At 39.1% G+C, this 21,310-nt stretch overlaps 1 protein-coding gene across 10 annotated transcripts in view; it reads left to right on the forward strand.

Annotated features, from left to right (window-relative positions):
• Positions 1 to 21,310, forward strand: part of DOCK10 (dedicator of cytokinesis 10) — a 122,038-nt gene that overhangs the window by 36,460 nt on the left and 64,268 nt on the right. For all 10 annotated transcript variants that reach the window (XM_027650610.1, XM_027650611.1, XM_027650607.1 and 7 more), the window contains exons 3-8: positions 2,356 to 2,445; positions 10,791 to 10,873; positions 14,888 to 14,960; positions 15,271 to 15,414; positions 15,676 to 15,810; positions 20,128 to 20,311. In XM_027650610.1, the coding sequence (XP_027506411.1) occupies positions 2,356 to 2,445; positions 10,791 to 10,873; positions 14,888 to 14,960; positions 15,271 to 15,414; positions 15,676 to 15,810; positions 20,128 to 20,311 (709 nt within the window). The remainder of the gene's footprint in view (positions 1 to 2,355; positions 2,446 to 10,790; positions 10,874 to 14,887; positions 14,961 to 15,270; positions 15,415 to 15,675; positions 15,811 to 20,127; positions 20,312 to 21,310) is intronic.

Consider the following 21,310-nt stretch of genomic DNA (forward strand, 5'->3'; position numbering starts at 1 on the left):
TTTCTTTCTTTCAAGTGTGGTCTTGTTAAGGACAGTGGGGGAAAGTACCACAGGCAAAACAGTGGGGTTACAAGGCTTGTTCAGCTACAGTCCTTTTAACAGGCTGTGTAAGAGGAAGGAGGCACAATGACCCCATTAGGTAAATGTTAACTGTCTTGCTCAGTGTGTTGATATCAGTTGACAATAAGTGTTGTACTAGGTAAAGAAGTTGACCTGTTGTATGTCTGATATATAAAAGAAGATGCTGGAAACTATCTCCTACATGGGGCGGATAAGCTTTACTGTGGGTGAGCAGGACAGGTTGTTGGTGTCTCTGAAGCTTATTCACCATTGTGACAGGGTCAGTGTGAGGTACAGAGTGCATCACATGTCTCTTCTCCTGTGGCCTCCCACTCTGCCTTAGTCTGGGAACAACAGATCTTCAGCAGTGATGTGGGTGCTGGAAGGATAGTGTGCGTGTTTTGTGGCTGCTGCTGCTGGCTGCAGGGTCCCAGCCCAGGGAAGAGCTCCATCTGATGGGCCACAGGGATGAAAACCCACACCCGTGGGTTTTCAGCTGTACTTGGGGATTGTGTCTTCTTGTGACTCCCTAAAAACCGGGACTTAAAATGTCACGTATATGTGAAGTAAAAGTAAAGAGGTGCATTCCGGAGACTGTGGGTACTGCTGGGAAGTCCCTAAGCAACCAGGGATTCAGACATCTGTTACTAAACGTGGTCTGAAAATTCATACTTCTCCATCTGCTGTCTCTTTTACTCATAGACTAAATGATTGCGTATTGCGTAAATCACTTCACATAGAGTTGGTAACACAGCTGGGTAGAGCCCAAGAACTCACACTTAAGAAACTGTGTTTGGTTTGTTCAGAAAAACAGAATTTTTTTCACTTTCTGGTGACTATGAGGCACTATCGTTATTCATGAGAGCCAGAGTGTTTTAATCATGTATCCTGAGCTCTCCAGATGAAACCAAAAAGTTTGGGGAATCCCATGATATTTCTGTTTCAGTGATACATATCTTTCTTTCACAATTACTCACTGAGAAAAGGATGGGGGGAAATCAGAGTGGTCTGTGTAAGCTCTAAGGAAAAATGCAGTCAATAATCTGCAGGCAGTTGTCATGTAGAGTTTGGGTGCTTCAATTTATAGAGGAAAAACATCACCTTTTAGCCTGAGACTTTTTAGTCTGAGAAGATAGGAAGGAGAGCCTCCAGGGACACAGTAGACACTGCAAGCTGCTTCATGGTATTATTAAGCAGTGGTTCTTCATATTAAACCAGTTGTATGCCATAGGCCTTCTTCTGGAATTCATGTGCCTTTCCATAATGGAAGAGAAAATGAACTTGTGAGGTCAGATTTATCTGGGTTTCTGTCTTGAGTGACAGTTACTCCATTGCAACTGAGAGCATAATCTGGGCTGCTGGGGTTTGATTTTGTTTGGTTTACCCTCTTATGGCAGAGAAAATAAGTGGGACACATCTGTAGCTTAGTTGAAAATACCTCAAAGCTTCCTCCTGTGAGCCTTTTGCAAAGTGGCTGCTTTGCCTGACCCCAGCATGGGGGCCCTGGGTCACACACAGGAGCACTGCTGGTGGCCCTGGCCTCTCGTTGGCCCGCTGGGAATTAAGGGAAGCTTGGCTCCTTGTGGAGAACTTCTGGAGATCCACTTCTCTGTGTGGTTTCCTGCTGTGGGGCCTGACAAGCCAGCTCAGTCAGCAGCTACTTTCAAAAAAAAGGGACTAATTTGTGCAGCTCCTGTGGAGCCTGGAAGAAAGCTGCAGGCTGTGCCAGGAGTCCCTTGTGAGCTCTACCCTGCTGCCTGTGCCCATGGGGGCGAGTGTCCCTCTGAGAAGCTGCTGCCTGTTTCCCCTTGCTTTCTGACCATCAAACTGTCCTGTGGCCTTCCTGTTGTTGGGAGGACTCTGCTCCTCTCTTCTCCTTGCAAAAGAGTCAAAGCTTTTACTTCTGTCTCCACGTTCCTTGACTAAAAGTAATGAGGTTGAGAAGTGGAGAATGCAAGTATCACTGTTGAATTTGGCATATATTTCTGGGAGAGGATGTAAGGAAGACTTGATGACTTCTATTATCAGAAACCTCAGACTGAAGCAAGTTTACGTGGAACAATTTTATTCCCAGAAATCTATTCGAACTCTGCTCTTGCTTGTAATTAATGCTTTAGTTGATAGTATTGAGTAGTGTGTGTGGGAAGGGTTGCAGTTGTTGGTATGCATGTGTTGTTGGCTGCATGACAAATTGAAAAAATGCAAGCCATGATAACAAGGTTCTTAACCTTTTCATGAGACAAAACTGCTGTTCTGTCACTTTGACTAAATTGCATATTTTTTGTTTATTGGCAGATAGACACAGTTTCACTGGAAATCAGGACACTGTATCCTTCTGTACCTGAAGATGCAGAACAAAAAGCAGAAAATTTATTTGTTAGAGAGGTAAGTATCTAGTGCGTATATCCTCTAATTTTAAACAAAACCAAGGGTTTGGGGGAGGCTTGCTATGATTATAATTAACATCTTTTTTCTTTTAATATGCTTTCGGTGGTTTGAATCATATTTGAATTTTGAAGACCAGAAGGAGGGGGAGGGTTAATAGCATATCTGCAGTTAACTATTCTGAGATGCTTGTATCTAGAAAAATTTCAAATGCACTGATCAGCTGTCATTGTACTGTTTTCCAGCTGCATTCCCTCTCACTACTAGTTCACTGATATTGATGCTGGCATTTTTACATGAGTACTGATTACTGGTGATCTGAATGCTCTTTGCACTTTTAAAATATTGATATCTTTCAAAAAAAAGATAACTAATTGGCACTGGTTTAGACTCTTAAGAGTTATTACAAAGTGCTTATCTCATTTGGAGGCGTACATCTGAGGAGTAGGTGCACCATGAAGGATGTGTAGGGGGTTATATCTGTGGTGGTATTTAGAGTCTGTTCTACCTTTGCAGTAGAAAGTTGAACAAAAAGTTCTTCCATGACAGTTAGAGCCCCACCAGGAGTGAATAATTGCTCTACCTTTAAAAAACCCCTATGGTTGTGTCGTTTCTGTACCTGATCTCAGATTGTAGGAGAAGATTGCTTATCCTGCTGCCTAAGGAACATGTCAGGTTGTCACCAGTATTATCACTTCAAAGGACATTAGAGATGCTGGTTACACTGTTCAGAGGAATCTACTTTAGGTGACTCCCTGATCCTTCCCCATCTTCCACTACAGATGTAAAATATAGCTCACCGTGTGCATTAACAAAACAGATTTATGAAACCAAATTTTTGGTCAGCTTCTACAAGGAGTTTAATTCCAAGCATTTATAACTAGCCCATAATGTGTACATTCTCTACCTTTGTTTCCCAGATTGGGATTTTTCACACCTGAATTTCTGGTTTGAAAAAATATTTCATATGTGCTACAATTGCAAGAAAATGTGTGGAGGAAAAGTCAGTTGCAGACAAACACAGGGTTTGGAAAACATAAAGTCCAAGACTAGGCAGAAATGTAGCTGTTGAATTGTATGCAACGTGACATTTTACAGACTGGCTCTATTTCTTTTCAGCAGGTCTAAAAAGAGCAGTAACAATTTACTGCCAGCTCAGATTGCCTGAACTTTGCCATCTTTCTTAATCTGACAGCAGGGTTAAAAGATAACATAGCTCGTGGAATTATCTACCTTCCCAGAAGCCTCACTGCCCTTTCAGCACTTTGGGGTCTGCTTTTTACTTTAAGGTTCCACGAGTTGCAAGGCCAGCATTGTGCTCATGGCTTTACAAAGAAAGTGGTGGGTCTAAAAATGGAACCTAGTACACAGAGTCTGGGAATCATTACAGCTGAGTACTCCAAGGGGGTGCTAACGACAACCTGGTAAAATACATATTGAGCACATCTATTAGCTTTCTCTGCAATACCAGTGAGCCAAGGGGAAGGGGAGAGAGGAGCTGTGCAGTGGAAAAAAACAGTACTACAGGACTAAGCCTGTGCATGTAATAGGAGCAGTAAAGACCCTGTTTTAAAGTAGTAATGCATATGTTCCATTTTGCCACAAAGCCAAATATATATATATATATATATATATGTATGTATGTATATATGTAATAAATTAAATTCCAGGAAGAGGATGGTTTCTAGTCCAAAATTAAGTAAAACTGAGCATGGGGTTCTGTGAAGACCTGTGGTTGTGGTCCACTGCAGCAATTTTATGAATGTGTACCAACCCAGCAGAAGCCTGTTGTGTTCCAGGCAGGTGTTCAGCACTTCTGGATGGATGTGCAGGAGTGGAGTTTGTGACCTTCACTTTTTTTTTTCGGAACTGTGAAAAAACCAATGCTTTACTCATTGAGGGAGTCTCTTCTTTCTTCAGGTATAGTATGGTATCATGAACAGTGGAAGTCCATCTTGTGCACACGTGACTCTCTGTTGGTCATCTGGACTTGTTACAACCCAGGATCAAATGCCTAATTCCCAATCAGACTGGGGGGGAAGATATACAAAGGCAATGTACAGCTTCATCTTGCTGAAGCCATTTTAGGAACAGTTGTCTCTGACTGTTCACTTATGTTACACTATCTCAGTGGTTTAGCAAGTTGAGACACAAAGACGTGGAGTGAGTTGGTGAACTGCAAAGGAAGGGTCTGCTCTTGGATATGAAACTAATTTTCTTCATATGGTGCAGTGTGAAGACATGGTACTGAAATTATTTCAAGAATTCAGATCCATGATGTCTTGTCTCTTTCTTTGTTGGCTTTCAGATGGTCTTTTCTACAAGGGCTGTCAAAAGTCTGTGGTAATGCCTTAAAATCCTGTCTCTTCCTGGGTGTTCATTTCTCACTGGTGACAGTAGGAAAGCTTTACTTCCATCTCTAGATCTTTTATTGCTGGAGTCGTTCAAGGATGAGGGGTTTTTCCCTCAGCCCTCACCAAGATCCATACGTAAGATAGCTTGGGAATTTGATCAGATTTCCCTTCCTCAAGTGACTGTAAACAGTACTTAAGGAAGCCATGATGACTCAGTTGCCTGTGTAGTATCAGTGTGTGGCCTCAAGAGCTGACAAGCCAGATGAAGGAAGATGAGGCTGACATTGCTGAGGAAAACTTTCAGTATCGGTGGTCTTTGATGCTGTCCACCTTTAGTGAAAGGTTTTTGCCTCTAGCTGTCTATTCAGTTTTCTTAATACTGCTTTTGGATTCCTCAGGAACTAAAAACTTTCACTGTTGGAGATACTCAGATGTTAGGGCAATGGGTAAGGCAGAAGAATTCATTTTAAATTAAGATGTCTGACCATCTATCTCTGTGTTTTGCTGAAGCTGTAATATGAAAATTTAAAAAATAAAACAAAGGTGATAAACAGTCTTTGATAAGTATTTTCTGCATGCAAAGAGAATAAATATCTTACATCTTATAATTGATTAATATCTGAGTCCATTTGTTAATTTATACCTAATTATCAGCTATATTTTAAAGGTAATACTTTGTGAATTGGTTATTCTTATACCTGTAGTTGTCTTAGGATGTTTTTCTTGTGGACTTTTCCACCTTAACTTTTCTTAGGCAGGAGGAGCCTGATGAATTAAATTAGGTTCCAAGAAAAAAGAAGTTTCCAGAAACTTATAAAGCCAGAATTAAATTGTCTTCAGTGGGTTGGGGTTTTTTTAAGTATTCCTGGCTTCCTTGAATTCTATACTGTCATCATGCTGTGTACTTCCAAATTCTGAAATTTCTTACTCCTAACAGAGTCAGCTGCACATTTACTGTATTTATACCAGTCAGCATTGTCCTCATGGTCCATAATTTTGGCAAATAGAAACATTCACTCCACAAGAAACAAAATAAAATTCTTCCTTTTAGAAGGAATTCCTAATATCACCCTTCCCAACTCTTTATCCTGAATATTTAGATCAAATGTCAATTCTTTGGATTTTCCCCACATTTCATTTGGAAATATAAGGGGATAGTGTATTTTGCAATTCAAAGTATTATTTAGTTTGAGGAACTTAAGCTACCTAATTACAACATATTTAATCCCATATTGGCTTACATCAAGTCAATATTTTCAGGAAGCATGCGGGCATGTGAACAGACAGACACGCTCTTGTGATATTTGTATCTATATCTATAGGAATGAAATTCTAGGTAGTTATGAAATAAAAATCCAGAAAGTAAATAAATATTAGCTGTCAACTGTCCTTTATGAAATGAGTTTAAGCCAGATGATCCTTCTAAAAATGATAGGTGCTACTTGGATAAGTTTTTGGGAAACCTGTTTGCAGAGGGGCTGGCCGCAAGGATGAGGAGGAGTGTGTAGGAGCTGTGCAGGGGCAGAAGGAGTAAGCTTGCTGGGTAAAAAACACAACATCAAAATGGAATAACAGTGTAGGAATATTGAAATTTCATTTGATGAATGATGTAGTTACTTTTGTCTCAGATAATACAGTATTAATGTGGATGTCTCTGAATTTTCCTGTGAGGGTTTTCTAGATGCACAAGTGGGAGTTGTCACTTGCAGTAACCTTGTAGAGCCCTTGCCATTCATCTAGGGGATTTTTTATTTGAGATTTTGCAAGTTGGGCCTATAGGATCTGTAAGTAATTATTAAACATGAGTTTTGCTAATCACAATGTTAAAAGAGCCACAGCCCTCTGTATAAGTTCTGAAAGTTGTCCTGTGTCCATAAAGTTGATTTCTGAGGCTTTTTGATTTGAAGGCTAATCTGCATTGCTCTTACCTCTTTCAAAAATTAAATTAAAATGGGAACTCCTGTTGGTAAATGTCACCTAGAAAGTTTTGTTATTGCTCATCGCAGTGTAAATTTCCCCAACTTCAAAATCTAAGTTTTTTCAGTACTTAGGAGAGCTGTGGTGTCAGGACATAATATGTTACTAAAGGATAGTCATTCTTTTGATAGCACAAAAGGTAAATACTTCTTAAAAATGTTTGATATTTTAAAACAATAGTGTGTTTTAATGTTTTGGTTTGTTACATGGCTCTGTCATTGGACTTTACTGTATGTGGGTTATTTTGGGAGCGATTTTGAGAGGTCCAGAAGAAGATCCAGGTTGGAGGCAGCTCGTCTTGATGCTGCCATGCTTGTCATGGGCATAAGGAATCTGGAGTAGGACTGGGTGGAGGGCTGAATTTCAAACCAGGGTGATCCCACCACCTTCCACCTTCCCAAATCCCAGCACACTGGCTTTGGTTGTTACAGCAGAGGTCAGAGGAGGGAGGAGCAGTTGGGAAGGCTCCATGAGCAGAGCCATGCATGTCACAGGAAGAGCACAGAGCCATCCTGCAGCTTTTCCTCTGGCACTGTGTCCACATCCAGCTCTGGAAGGTCTTGGCTTTCTGTTTCCAAGCTCTTGCATAGGCTTGCCATGCCTGTTCAATATCTCTTGTTTTACACCTCAGAAACAACCCCTCTTCCAGAGGGAGTGAGGGGGTAGAGTTGCCCTATGCATGGAGTTCTTCTGCAAGAAACCCAGTTGTTTCATAAATTGCTTTTATCGTATGTTCATCTCTATTTCTAGTGCTATCTTAGAGAGCATGTAAGCAGGGGAGTTGCCTTTAGATGTGTCAAGGTGTTTGCTTCATTTGTATTTCTCTCACTTCCCATTCCCCCCTTTTTTTTTTTTTTTTCCCCCCCTCTGAAAGGTTCATTTCAATTGCAGGGTAAATCTTTTTTAGTGCCTTTTTCCCAGTGGTAGCCATCGTGCTGTCATCACCAGAGCCAGAGTTAAGAAGTTACAGGTGGAAAAATCTTGCAGGACTGTCTGTCTCTCTAAGGAAAAATTAAACCCTCTGGGCAGCAAGAAAAAAAAAAGTAAAGACCCAAGTTTGATAGGGCCCTTGGGAATGGACTGTGCAGCCTGCCTGGTTAACAGAGTTCATGTAAATGTGTGCCAACCCTCCCACATCCCAAAGCTTCCATTTCTCTGTCTACATTTTTCCTCCCCCACAGTTCACTTGAGCTCAACAGCCCTTGCATTGGTGCCTCTGCTCTTTGCCAGAAACATTAGGATCCAGCTCTGGCCTCTTGATGAAATTTCTGCCTCTAGAAAGGTTTTTCTTACTCCTCAATTCAGGTTTGCAGATACTTTTCCTGATTGTTAAAATTCCATTTCCAATAATAATTTCCAATTCTAAAAAATCATTGTAAGTCAGTACAGTCAGCAGCAGTATTTTGAGTTGGGATATTCTGAAGAGAAGGTACTGTACCAGTTTTTTGGTGTTAATTCTTGAGCTAGATCTAGTTTCCTCACAGCAAGCTAGTTCAAAAACAGTGGTAGCTGTTGCATTGGGCTGGCTTGTCTTCTGTGACTTTACTGAATGATACTTGAATGTGCTGCTTTGTCCCCTTTGATTTTTATTTTGATTAGCTTTTTCTTGGAGGAGCACAGTAAACCTTTATAGTTACAAGCTAAAATACTGTGGCCTGCTCTATATGTAATTTACAACTGCTTTTTTGAACACATCAGCCTATAATGATTGCAATAAAAGCCTACATTGAGAATTCTCTCTGGGCTTTAATTGCATCTGTAAGTAGAATATTCAGTAATGGATGTACCACAGGAGAAAAGTGGTCCTTTCTTTAGAAGGTTCAGTTGGTTTACGTTTGCTAAGGAGAAAGTGAGTGATGTGTGAATTGGAGGGTCTGTGCTCACCCTCACAACATTCAATGAGTTTTTCATTGGCTTACGTAGAACAGAGCGTATGTTGCTCTTGTAGGAGTATTCTTACAGGCCAGGTGACTATCACAGTGTTTTAACACAAATACAAGAGTGACCAAGTCATTTTATGAAGAATCACAAAACAGAAAGGTTGAGGTTTAGTGTTTTTGGGGTTTTTTTATTTCTCTATTCAAAGGCAAAGTGCAAACAACACTGGAGTGCAGTAGGAACATGGTTGTCAGGGTTAACTTTGGGCCTGTCCCTGCCAGGTGCAGAGTGAGTCAATTATAATGCCATAATATTGTGTTCATTCTTGGAGAATATGTGATTATATTGTCTAATAGTCACACTTTATTCTGCATCCTATAAGATAATGATGGCTTGTGTCAGATGAGAAGGTAGGTACTAGATCCACGTGGAATGTGTTTTCTGCCTTTGGTTGTGCTGAGCTGCTCAGTTCAGTGTTGAGGAGGGAGAGAAGTGCCTATAAATGTGCGCCCACTTCCTTACTGCCTTTTCCATACTCTAAACCAAATAAAGATGTCCTAGAAGACCGTGAATTCACAGATGGCTTCCTAAAACAATTTGTGGCTACTTACTCTGTGTAATTTCCACAAGACTTAAAAAGGAGATTTGTTAACCAGTGCTAAGTAATTTAGAAAGCACCACCATTAAGTTTTCAGCCCGTCCCAGATTTGCTCCAGCAGCCTGATAATCCCCTCTCTGTCCCTCTGAGGCAGAGACCACTCTGCAAGCAATGACTCCCATGGACACTTCAGAAGAGTCTGAGAATGATGAATGGGAATAGTCATGTTTGAAGGAGTCCTGTCCCTTTATTGCCTCTTCTTCTACTTTCTCTGCATAGCTTTTGGCTTTTAGATACCTTTGATATATCCTTTAATCCATTCTGTTTGTCTCCTAGAGTATCATCTTTCCCACACATTTCTGTGAGACTGCCTTTCCCGTTTCCACCTCAGATTCCTTTCAGTGCTGCTGCTTCTTTTTCTACAGTAGATCTCCACCCTTGTCCTTTCTGACATGCCTCCTTCTCCCTATGGTCTTGGGCAGCAACTTCTGCTGTTACATTGTAGGCTGTATCTCTCTTTCTTTCTTTCCATCTCATGTGGGCTGGTGCAAATTTTCAGGTGGGGAGAAAATAATACAATACTGGGATAAATTCTTTGTTATACTGTACAAATACCAGGTTGCAATTTACACTCTGTATGAAGAATCACTGGAAATTCTGGCATTGTGTCATTTTTCTTGTAGTTGTGTACCTTAGCAGTAACTGTACATATCTTATGCATCTTGTTACCTTTCAAAATGTCATGTTGGGTTTAGGTGCATTGAAAAAAGTTCTACATCTAGTAAATAGTTATTCTGGTCTATTTGACAGCATAGCCAAACCCTTCAGTATATTTTTTTGTTCAGGTCTGTTTTCCTTATTTAAGGGCGATTGATGTACTAAGAGCAACTTCCGAAGGTGAATGCAAAACCAGTGAGAAGTTATTTAGATAATAAAACCTAAAAGATTATGAGATGACTGAGCAAATTCAGTGTGGAAGGGAAAATGAGACTGGTGAAAAATAATAATGCTATTGATATATTCCTGAGTATTATTAAGAGGTTAAAGATCAATCCTGAAGGTCAGAACAAGAAGTAGAGGGCTGGTAATGCAACAGTAGGGAATAAAAGGAGTAGAGCAAATGTATTTACAGTGGAAGACTTAGGTAATGAAACAGGATGCAAACAAAAAATGTATAAACAATGTCCATGAAGGAAGTCAGGCCTAAACTAGATAGTGTCTTTTAAGGCAGTAAGTATATAATTTAATGATGCTTCCTAGAGAGCAGATGAGAATCAGTAAAGCATGTTAAATTGCTATCAGCCCCCTCCTCCACCTTTTATGATTCAGTGCATTTGATTTAAAAGGGAAATTGTGCTTCAAAATATGGAAACATATGACTCTGGCTTTCCTTTAAGGACTGTGCACCCAGCTATAAAAGAGAAGAATATGTTCTGTAGCACAAAGGACTCCCTGAGATCTTTATTAGTTCTCTAGCCTTCTTGAGTCTAAACAGTTGTAGTAACTTTATTGTTGTTGTTTGTGCTTCTTCTCTTTAGGCTTGTAAATACTACAGTTCCCAGTGGCATGTTGTGAACTACAAATATGAACAGTATTCAGAAGACTTTCGACACTTACCACAGTAAGATCTAGCACAAGTTCTTCCTTTTTTTTATTTTTTCCCTTCAGGTTGGTGTCATTTGCTAAGCTTTGCCCATATTTGCACTTTCCTTTGTCTCATAAGCTCTGCTTGTTTTACTGTGTTTTTAGTGCCTTGCATTTTTAAAAAGGGGAAGAAAAGGTCCTTCAGAAAAGTTCAAGACTCTGCAGAATTCAGTAGTATCAACAAACCCTATTAGTGCTGATTCAAATCCTTAGAATCGTATTTGCGTATTCAAAGCACAGTTGATACAGGAAAGGTGGCTTTTCGTTTTCCTTAATAATGCATAAATGTCACTCACCTTTAGCTGTGATTAATTCTCCTTTTAGTTACCCTGTGTAACAGAGAGTAGGATTTCAGTGTTTTATAACTGCACTGTACAGAACTGGGTGCAGTGTGTGCAGCACTGATGAGGCTGTAGAGATGTGCAGGTGTCAGGGTAGATGGGCTTCCCTCCTGTTCTTGGAGGCAGAACATTAAAATCAGTGTAATGGTGTTGGGAGGAGCAAAAACAAGTTCCTTGACTTGAGTGGAAAGAAATTAAGAATCTGGTGCTCATTTCTACTTATGTGTTTCTATCCATGTTCTTGTTTCTGGCAGGTTTGTATTCTGTGACCTCAGGATGGTTTTAGGGAGTAATTAACAAAATCACTAAATGCCAAAATGAGCTGTATTACTGCTTCCTTTCCTGGAATTTGAGTCATTATAATCACATACTGGATGAAAAAGTTTTTTGCATGTGCATAACACAGGAATGGGTGCTCCAGGCTTGGGTTGGATGGAAACTAGTATTAACTATATTGCTTCAGGAACTAATAAACTGATTCTTATGGCCCCTTTAGATGCTGTGTTCAGAGGGTTTTGTGCTTCAAGCCTTCCCTCAGACCTGCATTTGCTCTTGTATGTTGGTATTTTTGTGAACAGTGGATGTGGTAGTACAAAAAGCCATTAAGAGCAGTTTTGTAATCAGAGATTATAAACATACAATTTCTTAAGTACCCAGTGTGCTGATTGTTTTAGAAAGTTAATGCATTTAGTGCTCGAGAAAAACGTTTGCAGCACAGCAGTTTTTTACTTAACCTGAAACATCTTCACTCATGAAATATGCATTTGACAGATGTGGTTGCATTACTCTGCACAAAAGTACATTTTAGCTGATTACATACATCCTCTTTTGTGAAGAGTATTTTAATATGGTGCTTAAATGTGATTTGCTTTCATGAGTTCATGCTCCAGGGGCACTGTGCTATCTTGCATCTCACTTTTTTCCCCCTTGCATAGAGGATTATAGTGAAGCAAGATCTTGTTGTGTCTTGTATCACAATATAGCACTTAGAAGTGATTTGGATACCACAGTGGTTGATATTTCAGACACAAAGTTATAGCATGTGTATCTGCATTTTTTTTGCTGATAGTTACCATGGCTTTTGAGCTTAACCTACCTTAAATAGAGCTAATTTGAGGTCCACCTCATTTCATACCGTTCCCAGCCTCTTTGACCTTGATTTGCATGTACATGTTATGAAGTTTGGTGTTCTAGACTAAATCTTCTCATGAAAAATAAAGTGACTGTATTGTCATTGTATTGTATCTCACTGTTTATAGGTCTGGATGCCCAGTTTTCGCGGTGTTTTGATTGATTTGTGCAAAACTGCTGTTGTACTGTCAGAAATCTGAGTATATTCTTATATCAGTTCCCTTATAGGAAGTCGTATTGGGGAACATTGTATGACTGTTAAGTGTTTAGCTTTGCATCATGGGAAAGGAACATCATTTGCAATACCAGATCTAACTGTGACTAAAGTCATTCCATTCACTGAGGGTGTTCTAAACTCTCCTGGGGGCTTTTCCATTTGTAACATGCGAACTGGACTCAGCAGCCTTCAGCAACGCTGGAGGACTTCGTGCTTGGCTGTACTTGAGGCCATGCTGTGTTGTTTCACACAGTCATACAACATGTCAAGTAATGGCTACATGGTGTAGCAGATTTTTATGAAAGTTATTCTTTCTGGATACTGACCCTTTCAGATTGGAAAGCAGTTGCAGTGTGATGCTGACCACCTGGGACAGGCATGGAGTAGTCAGTGTGTCCCTGGTGCGATTCCACCGAAGCTTTGGCACCGGGGAAGAGCTCAACACCATGTGCATGACACGACCAAAATATTTAGCAGTTGCTTTAGTTTTTCTCTGAGTGTGTTCCTCCTTGGAGATTTTTCTCAGGTCTTTCTACCCCTTAAATTCCTCTCTGTGAACTCTCACTACCTCTTTTTGTACTGTATTTTATGCTTTGTGCTGGTGTGTTCTTGCTTCTTGAGCAAGTGGAAGAGTAGAGGAAGAAAAGGGGTTGCTTAGTGTGTGCTGTGGTGGCAGTCTGTCTGGGAACAGAAATAGTCTAGCCAAATTTTTGCTGTTGTTCATAGAAAACCTGGAACGTTTGGTAGATATTTCAGGCCTGGTGCCTTGGAATTCCGCATCTTTGTATAGGTCTGAAGAGGCAGTAGGCAGAGAAAAAGAGGGTATACTGAACAGGATCATGTGCTTACCATGCTTTATCTGCCTGCCCTAGAATGATGAGAAACATACCCAAAAGGATTCCCATCCAAGGAAGGGAAATATCTTCTATGAAGAATGACACAGAGGTCTGAGTGGATGAATGTTTCATGGGTGGTCAGTGAGATCTGACACCTGAAGCAACAGTGGTCTGTCCTTATCTAAGTCTTTCATAGCTCTGCCAAGGGGACAGAAGGATTTCCTTATTTCAGAGAAACTCCCAGAGTACCCAGACTTGTGGAAGGGCTGTGGTTCCATGGGACAGGCTCACTGTCTGCACATGGAGCAGCAGAGAGGGGCAGAGTTGCTGTATCGTGTAGTGAAGGCTCAGCACCCCACTAATCCAGGAGATTTCTGACTCCTTCTTTCCCTCCTCAAGAGCGTCAAGGGGATTAGGGTTGGGGATTTGTTTTGTTGGTTCTTTTTTTTTTTTTAAAGTAGCTGACTATTTGTCCCAATACTGGTACAAGTATCAGGCAGTGCAGTGAAGTTACCTGTCCATGTGTGGCCAGAGGGCATCGGTCAATCTGCCTACACATCACCTCAAGAGCATTGCAGTGCACTTTAGCTCTGAATAATGAATAAGACAATGGAATTTTTGTTTAAAAATGTGAAGGCTTGCACGTTTTTGTTTTTTTTTGGTAAAAGTTGGGATTTGACTTGAGGTTTTTGCTTTGGAGTTCTTTCGAGCGGGAAGGAGTGTTTGTGTAAGGATTTTTAACAGCAGTTAAAAAATGGTTTTTTAATGGTTGCGTTAAAAAACATGCAGTGAATTTCCATCACAAATATTCTGAATATTTATACTTTTACAGATGTGAAAGGTGCCAATAGATTGTAAATGTTCCTTTTATTCAAAATACTGATCAGTTGTTTACATTAAAATGCAAAACTGGAACAAACTGAAGAAAGGATAAAACACTCCTGTGTTCTGTGTGCACTTATGGTGGGGTAGGCACATCAGGAGAACACTGACTTTGAAATGGGGAAAGTGAAGACAGATGGGTATTTCTCATTACTCTGATCTTCTGAATCTAACTGAATTATGAAGCTATATAGAAGCTTTAAGATGAAAATTCTAATGTTCTTTTTGCTTAGAAAAAGTTATTGAAGACTTCAGTCTCATTCATTTGATAGCCTTAAATGGGATATCTCTTTGGAAGTTGTTTCAGATTTGTCATCCATTGTGGTGGAAAAGCAGTGAAGAGAATAGGAACTGATATTTCATAATTTGTTTAGAACAGTTGCAATTTCATAGTTTTGGGGGGAAAAAAAATAGATGTGGCTTAAGAAAGAAGCTGTATTTTAAAACTAGTGATTTTTAAAGAAGACAGTAGGATCACAGCAATAGGTGTACTGACATTACCATGGGGGCTTGAGATGGTTACTTCCCTCACATAACCAGTACACAATTATTTTTAATAAATAAAATTTTTTCTCCCCTCCCAGAAGTGAATGTAGACCAGAGAAACTGCCATCACATTCCTTTGAAATCGATCATGAAGATGTGGATAAGGATGAAGTATGTATTCTGGTTTTTGGTGGTTTGGTTTTTTTCCCTGGGAAAGAGTTATTTATTGTTTTAATATCAAATGAAGAATGATAATTGAGGCTCATTATCTTCTATAAAATATTTCATATTTTAAATAACTCTGAAATTAGTGGAATGGCTTTGTCTCTTATTTCATCCTGTACATGGGAGGCATATTAATAACATCTTATTTTAAAAGGAATGAGAGGGTGATTTGTTGTCAAGCAGATATTCACACATTGCAGTTGTCTTTCGTCTTAGAATCCAGAAAGCAAGTCCCTGCAATATTTCTTCCATACAGGATACAACATCCCACTCATCTTCCAAAGGTGGTGGTGGTGGAGGAGGAGGAGGAGGAGGAGGATTAGCAGCCGGAGTTTACAAGTCTGGATGGCTTTATAAAGGGAATTTCAACAGCACTGTAAACAATAGCATTACTGTTCGGGTAAGGAGACAGCATTATTCTTTCCTTATTCCATTTGGATTTATATCCCCCACAGAAGCACACTTGTTTTCCATTGTCATTTAGCTGTTTATATCTCATGTTTGATTACATTATTTTTAATGATAGTAAAGTAATATTGTGGTGTCTGCGAAATACTGCAGTTCAGGAGTTGCCTGTTATGTAAACCTTGTGAGTAAAATATCAGTGAAAATAATTTGCAGCACAACAATTTTCATTTTTCTTTTTTCCCCACCACTTCAGTCATTCAAAAAACGCTACTTCCAGCTGACACAGTTGTCAGATAACTCATATATTATGAATTTTTATAAAGATGAAAAAATATCGAAGGAGCCAAAGGGATGTATTTTCTTGGATTCTTGCACGGGAGTTGTACAGGTAAGTTCCAGTCTGTTTCACTGTATTGTTTGGGGTCTTGGATACATTTTAAAAGGCAAGCAGAAGAACACGTACATTAATGAAATAGGGTCTCATTAGCAGTTTCAGGAAACGAGAGCACCGTTGCTTTTGCTCTTTAAATTGATGCGAGTGCTCAGACTGACACATTGCAAAACCACAACTGAATTATGGTAGCAGATCATGCTTATGCTCTTCATCCATGGCACACATGAGAAAAAACACTGTAAAATGTTACTTTTCACTGAAATTATTTTCTTAGATGTCAGATTTTACCCTATGCTTACTAAGAGCATGCTTACATATTGTGGGGTGAAGAGATTCAGGTTACAAAGCATTGGCTGTTGGGCAAGTGGAAAATTAATCTTGTATCCTGAGCCTTTTTTAAAATCATCACTTTTGGAGGTGATAGAGAGTCTTAATGTCAGCAGGTAGGACAGAACCTTGTTGTTTGTTGGAAAAATGAATAGCCAGAAATGTTTAACACAACCCTTTTTTTTTTTTTTTACTTCTACTGCCCCTAAGATTGAGTTCTTAACATTTTTCCTCCATCTTGTTCTGCCTTTCCTATAATTCTATTAGTATATCTCTATTTTTTCTTTTTTAATTCTAAACAAGATGTTATCTTGAATAGTATGTGACTACTGATTGATCTAATCCAATGTGCCACTGAATAAGGAAATTCCTTTTTTTTTATCTATACTTTATTCTTTACTGCTTAACCAGTAAAGATTGGTAACAGTGCTAGGTGCAGACTGATCTGAGGGTTGCTTTGAAAGACACCTTTCAGATAATGCAGGGGAAGACCCCTGATAAACACAAGGTCTTGTCGGTTGTGAAGTCTCTCCTTCATCCCTAAACCTTTTTGAAGTAATAAAAGCAATCAGTCAGTAACTCACTCTGAGAACAAATACTTGCTCACAGTCCCTAGCAGTCCCCAGCTCTGTGGGCAATGACCATTCCCCCTGTGTAGTTCAAAAGGGTGTTTCTTTTCCCAACCAGGTATAGAAGAGGATGGAGATAAATACATAGAAAGACAGTGATGTTTGCTGGTACCGGTCCATTGGCTTGAAAGACCCTAACAGGGAACTTAGAAACGTAGCAGAAGCTGTAGAGGACATTTTTATACAGAAATCCTGTTTAGAAATTACTGCTTGCTGCTGCTTGCTGGCAGCAAGTGCTTTCTTGTAAGGGAGGGTCTCAACCAGAGCTCTAGTCCAGCCCTGAACATCTCTGTAGTGTGGTTTTACCTACAAATTTAATGCTGTGCCAGTAGATGCCCATTCTGCTGTGGTGGTGTGTCTTGACTGCAAGATTTCTGGCCTTTTTGAATAACGTCTGAGAAAAAAGCTCAGAAAACCTTTGAAATTCTCCTCCTTCTGAATTTTTGAGAGCTGCCTTCTAAATCTGCAGTGTTCATCCAAATTGCCCCAGACTGGTTGAACAGTGTGTTCTCCTCTTGCCCACCCGCAGACATTCATTTCCGTGGTTGTTCTTTGATTGATATTTAATATGGAATGCACAAATTTACGAGCTATCTTCACTAGCAGGAAGTTAAAGTCTTAGCCAAGGGGGTACTAGGTTAAATATGATCAACTATCAAAGTCTGTGATGAACTTAGAATCATAGGTCTGAAAAACAAAACTGGGCTTAGAGCTGCCATAAACAGGGAGGCCATATAGTGTTCAGAAAGATTTAGGTAAAACTGAATAGTTAGTGAAAAAATGTGACATGAAAGTTCTAATTTAATAAGTTTTAACACCACTATAAGTTGTTTAACTCTGTATGAATGACTTTGAGCTCCTGTTTGATAGAGGTTGAATAGCTAAATTGTAGTAAACATCCCGGAGAAATCATCTCCAGATAAAATACTAAATGCTCCCAGAAAAATTCTGTTATTTTGGAAGAATGACCCTGCAGGCATTAGGCTTAGGCTAATATTTCATTTAGAGCTCATTCATAGTTTCTTTTTGAATCTTGTATTATTTCCTCCTAGAAGAAATTTTTAAACTTGAAATTAAGTGTTGAAGATTACAGGTCAACCTCAAGGTCCACATACCATATGGAAGGAGTTATAGAGGAGCAAACTTAAAAATTGTACTTTTTTTTTTCCAGTTAACTGATCAGGAAGAAAATAGTTGGCCTTAGATTTGAAACAAAGACTTTACTGTAGATCTCATCTGCTTGCCAGAAGTCTGAAGTGCAGATGGAAAAGTGGATATTGAAGTTTTCCTGCCCTGATGTTCTTAAGATTCAGCATGCGAGATGTATTGCTGTATTAGATAATGTCTGATAGTGTTTCAGTACCTGACTTAAAAGATCTTGACCATGCTATAAGGGGAAGTATATAATATAGACAGTAAATGTATTAATTTTAAATTACTTTCTGGAGATAAATTGCAACATAGCATTTTTATTTATAGATTGTGCATAAACTAGTGTATGTAATCCACTTTACAAATAATCTATCTTTAAAAAAAGGCCTCTCCTAAGATTCTTGGCATAGTTTTGTTCAACTTCTAGCTCTTGGTCAAGTCCTCATGTTATATATGTAGCAGGTTTTAGTGAAATTTTAGTTCTTGTTTTACATTAATTTGAACATATGATTGGAGAATTAGAGTGATTTCACGATCAAGAAAAATACTGAACACCCAAGAACCAATTGCTACAAAACCCAATTCTATTTTTACCCTGTGTTTGATGAGCTAAAATTTATATCCCAGAAAGAATATTCACCTCCATAAAGTACTGAATAGGAAATCTATTTCCTATTAAGAGAATTTCCAGTAGCAGAACTGAAAAATAACACACAGGTACACATATACACACATAGAGTCCCAGGTCAGTTTGAAAAGCCAAGATCTGTCTGACTCTGTTGACCCAAGTAGCTCCAGAAGAAGTAGTTAAACTGATTCCTGATCTGGGTCGTGACCTGCAATATAAGAACTGGAGCAAGTGATTAGCAACAGATTGGGTAGGAATCTTCTAAATCATCTCTGCTGCTGGAATAAAAATGTTCATGGAACTTGATTCTCAGTATCTTGAGTTCTCAGTCTCCTTCCCTGCTAATCAGTATCAGATTTTGCCTCTGTTGCTCTTAAATAAAAGTATCACTATCATCTCACCATCTGGCTTAGAAACTTCTTAAAACCTTGTTGATATAGGACCCTACTGAAAAATAGTTACAATATGTGGAATTACAAGAGACCACTGTCATGTTATTTGAGACTGTTAATGAAGAAAAATAAAATTGAGTGAAATGGCCAGTTATTAGTTTTTTTCCTTTGTCACCATCACTCCAAGGTTAGATCTGTCAGCAAAGTTGTGGCAGTTTTCTGGAATACTGAAATAAAAATGGTGGCAGTGATGTCTGTAGTCAGTAGTTTTAAAAAATTGATGAAGTATTAGGGGGTAGGATGTGTCAGTGTTCTTTCAGATTTAAGCAAGGAGGAAGATGCAACTGCTTCCTTAAGACTGAGAGATATATGCCTCACTGATTTGATAAATGTGAATAATGAAGTAGATCACATCACTTTGTTTAATTTTATTGAACTGTTTCAGTAACTAAGTACCTGTTAATACTTATGACAGAAATTAATGGATTAACCATCTACTGCAGGTAAAATCTGGTGATGCAGAACAGAGCTCCAAACTCAATCTTTTCCCAGTATACTGGGCATGTGTTCTTGTTCTGTACTTGAAAAGGGCGCCATTGCAATGACTGACTAGTACTATACCTCAGCTTTTGCCTTTTGTAAAGAATTGTTGAGATCCCCTTTGTTGTAGAGGTGGGAAGTACCCATTGTAATCTTTTATTCTGTAGGAATTTGTCTTGTTGCAATCTTCTGGAAAGTCCTGTTCCCACTGAGCAAATGTTTGCATGACTTTGGTTTGTCTTTCTGAGAGTCTGGTGTGCTGGTAAGGTGTAGGAGACTTGTTCTTTAGAGCTGTTCTCTTCAGACAGCTTTGACTTGTGTAGCAGTGCTATACTTTGCCTTCAAAGGTCTTTTATTATTCCACTTGGGAAGTATTCCTTTCTGTAGTATTGTCCACTCTTCCCTTTCTATGGCTAAATAGAAGATGTATGTTTGGCCACAGATGCACAACGACCCAAGAAAAAATTGACATAAAGTTGCGTTAATATTGCACTGCTTGGATTTTCTTTAAAGCCACAGAAGTTTGCTTGAATGTTATTTCTAGCAAGTGGCCATATACAAGTCCATCTTATGGATGCCTTTTTCAGTAACTTTTTTATATTAGTTCTAGAGTTTATTTTTTCTTTTCCTTCTGTTCCAACAGAATAACAGGCTTAGGAAACATGCCTTTGAATTGAAAATGAATGACCTCACATATTTTGTGCTGGCAGCTGAAAATGAGCAGGATATGGATGACTGGATTTTCACTCTTAACAAAATCCTGCAAATAAATCCAGAGGGAACCATTCAGGAGAGGAAAAGTGCAGATCTCACTGATCTGAAACTTGGTAAGAGTAAATAGTCTCTTGTGTTGTTGGGAGGTTTTTTAATCAAATGTAAAATATGGAACTTTCAGATATCAGTATTGAATCATTTTAACTGCCCGAGTCTGTAATGGATTCTGTACCTGCTGCTTCGTCAGAAATCAATACCAGTCTTGGCAGTCCCTGAACAATGTCAGCTAACTCCCCACAGATCATTTTCAAAAGGCTGGAGGGGAGGTAAAATGGCTCCCCACAAAGTCAGCAGGAGCAACGTGGCTCTGTTTTGCATATGCAGCTCTTTTTCAAATTTAGTCCTTTCTGTCAGTGATCTTGCTAGTACTTTTTGGTTTACTGTCCTGGAAGTCTGAAGGTTTTAAAGAGTTTTGTGCTGGAGAGTGGTTAGATTATTTCTTTTTCCAGCATTTTGTTTTCTTTAAAGATCTGGAGTATTATAAAAAATAATAATCCCAGCTGTGGTATATTGCTCTTTCCTGAAAGTTTATTGACTTTTCATTTCTTGCTTTTTTGAGTTTGCATATTAATATGCTTTTGCTGTGGAAGAAAGAATTGGATGCTCTGTTATACTGTACTCTTCATGTGACAGTAACTCATTCCTCCACGGAATAAATCCATGTTCAGTTTGGATGAGCCCCAGCTGAAATTCTAAGACTGAAAACACTTGAAACCTTAATACAGATTTGAACTGTGTGTGCTCTGAGCTGAGTCAAAGCTTCGAATCCACATGCCTCTGACTCTTAGGGAAGTTCAGAGCTAATTGAACTCCTTAGCCTTATGTTTATAATAAGTTCTGATTTTGGAAGGACAGGATGCTCTTCATATAGCCAAAGACATTTTTATAACTTGGAGGCAAAAGAGTCTTGCACTTCAGAATCAGAGAAGTACTTTTGAAAATCCCACCCACAGGGGATATTAATGAAACAGGAAGAAATATGTGCATAAAAGGTCAAAAACACAGGCTAACAGAAAACAGAAGTTTCTACTGGTAAAAAGACCCTAGTAACA

This window comes from Corapipo altera, unplaced genomic scaffold (genome assembly GCF_003945725.1).
Source record: "Corapipo altera isolate COAL_440 unplaced genomic scaffold, ASM394572v1 54, whole genome shotgun sequence".
NCBI classification, from domain to species: Eukaryota; Metazoa; Chordata; class Aves; order Passeriformes; family Pipridae; genus Corapipo; species Corapipo altera.